Raw genomic sequence first — 9,955 nt, 5'->3', positions numbered from 1 at the left:
CTGCACCCTTACATTCAACTTAAAACTTCACCATGCCACTACCCAACCAAAGGTGGTTTACTTTTTAATAAGGCTTAAGTTGCCTCTGATTGATGCTCTTGCTTAGCTGGGATTTCAGAGTTATATTTATCCCCGTGTAAACCCCCCTGGGCAATGGCAATCTGAAGGTCTGATTTCACTGATCTGTTACCCTCCTCCTCACCACTGGCTGCTTGAGCCTGGTCAACTCTACTCAATGGCTCAATGCTGACCCGAGCCGTGAATACGATGGCAGTTATCAACATGATTGGATAGATACCTGCACTCAGCATGTGTACCATAAACTAAAAGTTAGTTGATCTTAGCTCCTACTATTTTCTTAATAAACAGGGAATCAGTTACAACTCCACATTTCAGTAAGGGGCGATTGTTTTTTTTATTGTGAACACTGAAGAATATAATGACATGAATCAAAAACCAGTTATAGCGCAGTGAGGAAAATTACCCAATGCAAAAATTATATGGAAGATTGTGTACTAATACAGAACTTTATTATATAGTTGGGAATGCAGAGTTGAGTCATGCTCTGAAAGAGAACAAAATGGTAACACAAACTGAAGAGTGAAATCATTCTGGAAGTCAGGCGATGTTCAGTCCATATATTTTAAGTTACAGTTACAGTATTAAATTGAAATGTAACAAAACATGGAGAATCTACTAATGTTTCTACTTTTCACACACACTTCAAATGTTTTAATTTCTACTGTGCAACAGTGTCTATTTCACAACTGAACAGAGCTGTGGCAGCTGCAGAAAACAGGTTTTAAATTGTGATAAACAAGAACAAGTATAAAACAAAAACAGTCCTCTACATCAGTAATATGGTCTCCGTGGATTATTCTGTGGAAACAAAAAAGAAACTCTCAATTAAATTCAAATATTATAGCAAAGGACACTTGACCCTGACGAATGGATCAGCAGCACACTAAATGAAGAACTAAGAAGTGAATGCTATTAAACTTCAAATTCAAAAGAATATTGTTACAACAAACAGAAAACAATATGAAACAGAAGTTACCAGTGGGTTTGGCCTGAAGCGGTAAGCAAGCATCATCCTCTTTCTATAAGCATCGTACTCGTCGTCATTTTTTGAGAGCTCAGCTGGACGGTCAACTCCAAACCCTGCTCCGTTCATGGCGGTAGTTCCCCTTAGGTGGGACAGAGAGAGACACACTCAAAATTAGTTTCTCTTTTCATGTCTGTCTGGTAATATGAGAGCTAACAAAATATAAGTGTTAAAGGAGAAATCCGGCGCAAAATGAACCTAGGAGTTAATAACACGTGTACCGAGTCGACCGTTCTCTGGGATTTGTTTTCATGCTAATCGTATGTGACCAGTTTTATCACAAACCGCTAATTACCTTATAACGCTAGTCGAAGCATTGAGAACTTTGTAAGTGTACAGACAGTTTATTAAAAAGAACAGTACCTTTCACGTATACAGGCGGGTGCCATCTTGGGAAAACAGTCCGACCAGTCGAACGCCGTGCATATATTTTAATAAACAGATATAATTCATGCATTTCCATGTAATTACATTTCACAAACGTAATTCCTATCGACCCATTGGGAAACCACGGACCATGGGAGATTTCAAGTGACATTTCAGCTCACGTTGCACGGCGTTCGACTGGTCGGACTGTTTTCCCAAGATGGCGCCCCCATGTATACATGAACGGTACTGTCTTTCTAAACTATCTTTTTAATAAACTGTCACTTACAAAGTTCTCAATGCTTCGGTTTACATGTAGGGACCCTCATTATGCTACCGTGGAAGTGTGGTGCTATTTTGAGCCTTGTTAGTGGTATAGAAATAGCGATTTCTTTTTACTTTACCCTTGCCCAGACGACTAGCGTTATAAGCTAATTAGCGGTTTGTGATAAAACTGGTCACATACGATTAGCATGAAAACAAATCCCAGAGAACGGTCGACTCGGTACACGTGTTATTAACCCCTAGGTTTATTTTGCGCCAGATTTCTCCTTTAAACTCTGGATAAAGCAAAAACAATTCAAACATAGGCCTTTTTTTTACATAAGCTATTTTAACATGTCGCAATAGGAAAATCACGTGAAAATAATAACTTTAATGAATGGTTGAATCCCATTTACATTAGCTGCTTCAGTTTCAGGGTCCTGGTATTGCACATGCTGGCTTACTGTCATGGCTTACAAGGACACTCAAAGAGAACGGAGCCGTTGTAAATGTTATTAGTAACACCTGTGCTTTTCATACAATGACAAGTCACAATGTGTGCTGTGAAAAAGGTCTGTTCAGGTGTAAATGCCAACAAAAAGATGCACAATGCCAACACACAGTTGCACAGCTAGACTTGTGAGATAATAGACTAGAATGTTCCAAAAATGTGCAAAAAAAATATATATAGATTTCAGTCGACAAAAATCAATTAGTCATATGTCAACACTCACTTGTTATGTACTCTACTTTGCACTTTGTCTTGTTGATTCTGTCATTATTTAAGAGAAATAGAAAATGAATTTTTCATGCTTTAAAATAACAGTAGCGTAGCTTCACTTAGATTTGCACATTCAAGGAATTTGATGTGGTGATGATTTGGTGCATTATTGTCCAGGGATTGTAAAAGTAGTGTAAGTAAAAGCATTGAAATAAAGATTTTAGTCATTGACAAGTGTACCCTGAATGATAAAGAAATGCAATGAAAGGCAAATGTAGTGAAGATGAATGCTCACTTGTTGACAGGAGCCTTGATGCCCTGGCCATCACTGCCCAGGCCTTCACCTTCCTTCCAGCCCATCTTCATAAGCATTCGGAAACCAAGATTTTCCACCGTCAACTTAAACTCTTTGTATTCTGAGTAGTCTGGGTCCCGGCCCTCCTGCAAGGCAAGAATAATAAAGTTGGGAATTCATGCCATACACACTGAGGTGTTGCACCATTTCACTGTCTCCAATACCATTTAGTGTCTTTCTAAAAAATAACGGAGGGTGGGAAGATTCTTTCATACTAATTTAGTGTGGGTTAGGGCAAGATCTTGTATTATTTAGTTGATTTGACTTATCTGAGGCTGTTTAGTACAGGAGGGTTGTAGTCTTTACTAAATACAACCTGTAAAAACCTGAGAACAAATGTTATTTTCCCCATTTTTGCAATTTACACTCAAATGGTATGCTGTGTTTAACACTTACAGCCTCGGTCTCTAACTTTCCATGACTCTGGAAGCACATTTGCATTAGATCAAAATCTCTACTGACACACACTGCTGTTTTTTTACTTTTAAAAGGAAAAAAAGTGTGGTTTTCCCAAAGGTACCAAATCGAGTTAAACAGACTTTCAAATAAACAAGTGGCAATAACAGTCTCCTCTTTAGGATCCCTCAGGAGGAGCGAGAGGAATTTGTAGGGAAAAGGGACGTCTGGGTTGCTCTGCTGGCGGTTACCACAGTGCCCCTGACCTGAATAAGCAGCTTGAAAACAGAGGCATGGATGGATGAATGATTACAATCCTGTTTACAGACATTTTCAATTGACCCTGGCCCTACTAAATTGTGTATGACCTTCCTGTGGAGAAGCAGACATTTAAATGGCTGATAGCTACCACAAATTACACTAAAGATGTATGAAACACGTTTTACAGTACTCTAAAGAGATCCTGCAGAAAATAGATGTTTTTTTCCCCCCTCTGTAAACAAAACATTCTTAAAATTACAAATTCAAAACTTTTAATGACTTGTTGGATGCCTGAAAAATAACTAATAACTAAATAAAAATAACTAAGGCTGTCAAACGATAAATTTTTTTAATAGCATGTTTTATCACATGATTAAAATTCTATTATTTTGCATTTCAGAACTGTTTTTAAGTACATATTAACAATGGAAAGCCATTCTTACCAGTGTATCTTAATTGGGAATCAAATGAATGCAAAGAAAGTTGCTTATTCAAGTTACTTTATGAACTTGACTTTAAGATTTGTAATTGTTTATTATTTATTTACTGTAAAAAAAAAAAAAAAAAAAGGGTGAATCTGTCATTATTGCACAATTCCTACAAGTACCTAACCTAACCGAGATGTAACACTAACACTTTGCTGATACAGTACAAACAAAATGGTCCAAAACCCGGATGCCACAGCAGGACATTTGTAACCTTTATGTTTTTCTAATAAGGAATGTAACAATTCTCCTGGACAGAAAAGGGGGTGGACAATTTCCCAAATGACAAAAACAGTCAATAAAACGATACAAACAACACAGTCCTAAAACCGTATGCTGATAAACAGTCTATATAGTGTGCAGTAACTTCTAAATAATGTTGATAACTCAGTGACGTCCAGTGATCACCGGTTAATGAGACAGCGTTTGTAGCACTCTGCAGCAGTTCCAGTTGGGCTGCTTTCTCCGTGTCATACAGGCTGTGTATGTGTGAAACTACTGTCCCCCTCGACAACTTTTTAAAAGTAAACTTTCCATTCAGAATCTTGTTGGCATCCGTTTCGGCTTCTCGCTCGCCATCCACTCAAAATGTAACGTCAGCCTACTACTCTTTGGCCGGCTCGCGAGCCCAAACAAGTGTGTGCGGCGTGCCTGTTGTTTTGTTTCCGGTCTAGCTAGATCCGGTGTGGTGTTGTAGTTTTTCTAACGTTCCTAGTTGTTGCAACAGCATGTGGAAAAAAACTTCAAAGTTTGCTAGGCCAAAAAGTATGTTAATCTCGCGATAAAAAAATTGATGCCGTTAAAATGGGTTTGCGTTAACGCCGTTAATAACGTGTTTGACAGCACTACTAATAACTAATTGAAATTAATGGATTATGGACAATCCTAGCAGTTGCACAACAGCAAAACCCTTCAATATTAGGCTAGAGAACAAGTGAATTCAGAGGCAAACTAACCTTGAGTGCCTTGAAGGTTTCCATGAACTTATCCAGCTCCTCAGGGGGCAGGAAGTCACCAATAAAATGTTTCCCTTTACCCATTTCTGTCAGAGATTCGGCCCACTCTGGAAAAGTACAGACAAGAAGTTTATTTTTACAGCAACAGTTGATCACTTTACCTTAATACGAACTGATTATCAAGCACTGACAGCTGATAGTGTTGCAAGGCAAAGACCAATGTTCCATACTGATGGTCAGCCTTACCACGGGTCTTCTCCATTTCCATCTGTCGTAGACGGTGCTCCCAGGTTCCGGCCTGCTGGTCGACTTCTTCATCACTGTCGTATTCATGTTGGTGGTCTCTAATGGCCTTCTCCCACATCACCTGCATCTCTGCCATCGCACGCTTGTGCTTCATGATCATTTCATACATCTCTTGCATCTGCAGAGTGTGAGATGAGATCACACACACACACACACACACACACAATTACAGGGCCTAATAATCCTGAATTTATAGTGAGATCAACCCGAGTCATCGATGTGCCTTTTGATTATTCTAAAAGACAGATTCAATAAATAAAAAATAGACAAAGAGTGAATAAAATATTTTCAGGGAGGGTAGAGTTCAGGTATAGTTTAAAATGCAGCAGTGTAATTTTCACTGAATAAATACATTTAGTTGGCACTTTCATACCTCTTGTTGTTCTTTGATTTGTCTCTTCTGGTCCTCAGATAGTTCGGTCACTCCTACCAGACCAAGAGGCTTCCCTTTCTTATAACCCAGACCTCTCAGCTCCTGGGCTGAAACAGACGTTACCACAAACTTATATATTCATACATTCGTTATTGGATGGGCTGATAGTGTAGCCAAAATAGCAACTTAAAATGCGATTACAAAAACGATTGTTGGTGCCATAACATCAATATGTATAATGATGGCAGTACCAATTTCTTGACAATAATTACATTATCTTTTATGACTCTTCCAAAAAATGCATATTAATATGAAAATGTATGGGTTGTAAAATATTCGACAATGGTATCAGCTCCAAACACATATTGACACTGCCCTCTAAAAAGGTCGAACCGAGATTAGGTTTTACGTTAATTACTTCCATTCCCCACAAGAACAAAATGTGCATGCACATATACATATTTATAGAAAATGTAAAAAACAACTTCATGTACCAGATAGACATGGTGTGTTAGGGTCTGGAACATTAATCTCCTGAGGAACAATGATGGGAGGAATAGGCAACTCGACTTTGTCATCCTCCGACCCCCATCTACTCTTTCTCTTCCGTTTGACGGGCGGAGTTTCTGCCTCCTGAATGTGGGGTAGAGAAGTGGGGTTCAGCGGTGGAGGGGTTCCTGATAATGGCGGAGCAGCTGGTCGCGGAAGGTCTGTTCTCAACTCTGCTGCTGGAGGTGAAAAGCTCTGGGAGGCTGCCGCACGATACTCCTGTATTTTCTCTTGGTAGATGCGGTGGACTGGACTTTGATGTTCATATAAAAAACTGAGGGAGGGACAGTAGATATTTTGTGTAAAACCAGGCCTTTAAACACGAAGTGTAAAGAAACACAGTGACACACATACAGCAACTGACCTGAAGGCAGGGTTGTCTCGGTTACGCACAGCAGCCATGGCTTCCACCTCGGGGCCACCCTCCGCCACAAACCTGGCCAGGTTCTCAACAACCTGCTGGGTTTCCGCGTCCACTGGGGGGGAGACTTTAAGCAGCCTATCAGTACTGGGACTCAATTCACACTCTACTACTGTACCGTACTCAACTGGCCCTCACACACCACCAGTCTAGAGCCAATAGAAGAGGAAGGAGGAGCAAGGGGGACATGGGTGGTGAATGGGGAACTGTATGGATTGTGAGGCATTTACTGAAACAAATGAAGACCATGTAAAGCCCAAAGAGGCTCCACCACATACACTATGCCTACACTGTGAAACTTGTATCTGCAGGTATAATGTTGTGCACAATTTGAGACTATAAAAATTTACTTAAATAAAGATGAGACAAAGAAAATGGAATCAAAGGTGCAGGAAGAGGTAATCTTACCATTATCTTTCGTATTCTCAGGTCTTAGCAAATCCTTTCTCAAAACAGCAACTCTGTTTTTGAAGTAGAGATACTCCATGCTGCTCTTATCATATAAAAATCTGAAAGGCAAGGATAACATTTGAAATCAGATGAGTTTGAAAATACTGTATGAGTAAATACATCTGAATGAGCTACACTGTCCTTCAAACTTACGAGAAAACAGGATTGTCCTTGTAGTCTTCCTTGGCCTTTCTCTCCAGTTCAGCTCCTCCCTCCGCCACAAAAGAGGCCATCTTGTCGATAATGAGTCTGGTGTCTGAGTCCTCTGGGGGAGAAACTTTAAGCAGGCTATAAGTACATTTACTCTATGGGCACCTATGACAAAATGCCAGTCACAAGGCACTGGACTATGCAGAGGATGCATTGAAATGTCCGAGCCATGGCGTTGTCCAGAGATACACTGAAAAACATAGGCCTTGAATTACCTTTCATCTCTAAGAATCCGGAGTAATCAGATTCTTCTTCCTCGTCTTCATCATCTGGAGAACAAAACACACTTGGCCTCTGGCTGAGAACAGGATTCTTCTTGGAGTGGGAGTAATTCTTGAACTGACTAAGCATGCTACTGACCCCAAGGCCAGGCCGCTTGCCAACAAGAATGCTCTTTTTCTGCAGTGCATTTCCTCCTGGTGATGAAGTAGAGGTTGTGGGAGTTTTGGTTTCACTGGTGGAACCTAGACAGAGTATGAAACAGGACACATTAAAAACAAACCTAGTACAAGCCTTCATGTAAAGCGTATTATTCTTTCTTCTATAAATGATAAGGATTGTTCTTCAACCAGAACATTTGGCAGGTAACAAACAAGTAAGTAATATAAGGAAATGTCATGGTCCCTAATCTAGACTAGTTTCCTTAGGTCAGGATGCCCTCTTTAAAAGTTCTAACTCCCACAAACTGTAGAGCTGTCAAGGACTTATAGTAGACAGCCTGAAGAATCTTTATACGTCTTTTACATAAGCCAAAACCACAAGTAAAGTACTGACCAGACACATTGTTGGATTTCTCCTTCTGCAACCTCATGAACTGCTGTAAGAAGCTTCCATCATTTACAAACTTGTTTGAGGTACCTCCTTGAAGACTGGGATAACTATTGGGATCAGAATGGATGAAATATGTTTAAATATACTTTTTTATAATTTGGCAGCACCATACACTGTACTTAAAAAAAATAATTTCCATATGTTGAATTTTACGTGTCTGTGCCATATTTGCAGGTCCATAAGTTTATTGTTACCTTGGAGGCAGGGGTTTGCTCGGGGTTTGCATATTCAGTTTTGCTTGCTCTGCCATTCTGGCCTCAATCTCCTTCTTCTTCTGAGCTATCAGCTTCTCTTGACGTAAAATATTCATGTTCATCTTGTTTTTCTGTGGCTGGATAGGCTTGGACTTCCATCCTCCTCGCCCTAAAAAATGCAATATATCACAACAATAAGCATGTTATACAGCTGTGGAGCTGGCAGTTAAGGTAGCAAATGTAACAGGTGACATTTTGTGATATTCATCTTACGAAAAATTCTCCCCAGTTAGGGTTTAAGGGTAATTTATTGTCATTCTACAACACAGGGCTGTACAAATAAAATGCAATTTGTTGTCCCTTTATGATACACAAGAAAAACAAATAAGAAACGATTTCTTATGGTGTATATTTGAGTTCATTGTATATTTTGTTACTGGCTATTACTAGGGTTAAACTTATTTAAGGCAGATACATATGGTAACTTATATGTAATATTATAACTTTGCATTGCAGACTAGCTTACAAGAAAACTTCTCTAAATCGCACAAAAAAAACTACTTCTAAAAGCTGCTAAGAAATGGGAGCAAATGCGACATTCATGTATATTAACGTCACATGTTGCAGAACTGAGGAAACGGGTATTTGTGAAGTTATGTAAATATAATGCAAATTGTCTTAGCTATATGATAACTAACTTATTTTATTATCTTACCGACAGCTAGCTAGCTAACGTTGTAGCTACACTCATTACGCCAGCAATTGAGCTCTCCTACAGCTAACGTTACACAAAGCTAACCTATACCGTAGTTTACGTTAACAGCTAGCTAACGACTACCCTGGCTAACTTACGCGTTTACTAAGGGAAGCTGGTACATATTTAGCGTTAGCATCAACGTCAAATTCACAATAAATATTTACCTGCATCGCTAGGTTCCATGGTAGTAGCAGAAGTAAAAAATGATTTGAAACGACACTAACGCACTACAATAAGGCCTTTGCCTGCTACCGTAATAGCTGATTAGTAAGCTGAGTCCACTGGCGAACACAGGAACGGGACTTCCGGTCGTAGTTTGTCCAGAATAAAAGCATTATCTCTACCGACTATGATCTCTACAAATCTACAGGACCCCTGACTAAACTACTAACTACTTTGAAACCATTGCATCATCAGATTTTCAATTATGACATCCCCAAAGGAACATTTTGAGAAATTGTTGGCCCCTGTCGAAATAGGTCATAGGTCTGGCAATACACTACCCCCAAACCATAGGCTACTGGGTTAGGCACACTTGCACAATGCAATGCAATCTACAATAGCTAATAAACTTTGCCTTTGTGAAGGTTATTATGTATTAGTGTAGTGGTGTTGTATTGAATTGAATTGTTTAGATGTTTCTAATATTCTGTTCCCAGCACGTGTATGTAAATGACACCTAAACTTCACAAAAATAAATGTAATTTATTGCAGGGGTATTATATTGCTTTGCAACAGATTGTAGATCTACATGTGTACCTAATACAACTCATATACGAATTGTACTTTTGTACCATACTAATATTTGGAGCACATTCTGTCTGCAGAAACTGCTGTGTGCACTATTCTCAAGCAGGAAGGTCTGAAAATGAGGGCCTGCCATGTTTGACAAAGACTGTGGTCCATATTTTAGTGTGGTATTAACCTTAAGTCATGTCACATCACATGGAAGAGC

At 39.4% G+C, this 9,955-nt stretch overlaps 1 protein-coding gene across 2 annotated transcripts; it reads right to left on the bottom strand.

Moving 5' to 3' along the window:
- Window positions 1–396: 396 nt before the first annotated feature.
- On the bottom strand, window positions 397–9,306 carry sugp1 (SURP and G patch domain containing 1). Of its 2 annotated transcripts, XM_078264079.1 has the most exons (14): window positions 9,165–9,304; window positions 8,244–8,412; window positions 7,993–8,096; window positions 7,434–7,682; window positions 7,162–7,285; window positions 6,967–7,067; window positions 6,502–6,625; window positions 6,083–6,411; window positions 5,589–5,695; window positions 5,156–5,333; window positions 4,910–5,016; window positions 2,752–2,897; window positions 1,058–1,187; window positions 397–879 (listed from the first exon to the last, which is right to left on the bottom strand). In XM_078264079.1, the coding sequence occupies exons 1-14, from the start codon at window positions 9,181–9,183 to the stop codon at window positions 853–855; spliced, it is 1,914 nt and encodes a 637-aa protein (XP_078120205.1). In that variant the 5' UTR covers window positions 9,184–9,304; the 3' UTR covers window positions 397–852. The 2 variants fall into 2 exon arrangements, with proteins under 2 accessions (XP_078120205.1, XP_078120206.1); XM_078264080.1 differs by lacking the exons at window positions 397–879; window positions 1,058–1,187 and adding an exon at window positions 2,444–2,507 and having other exon boundaries at window positions 9,165–9,306.
- Between the last annotated feature and the right edge of the window lie 649 nt (window positions 9,307–9,955).

Source organism: Sander vitreus, chromosome 12, assembly GCF_031162955.1.
Source record: "Sander vitreus isolate 19-12246 chromosome 12, sanVit1, whole genome shotgun sequence".
Taxonomy (NCBI): Eukaryota; Metazoa; Chordata; class Actinopteri; order Perciformes; family Percidae; genus Sander; species Sander vitreus.
Note: the sequence above shows the minus strand (reverse complement) of the source record. Positions and strands in the feature narration are given on the sequence as shown.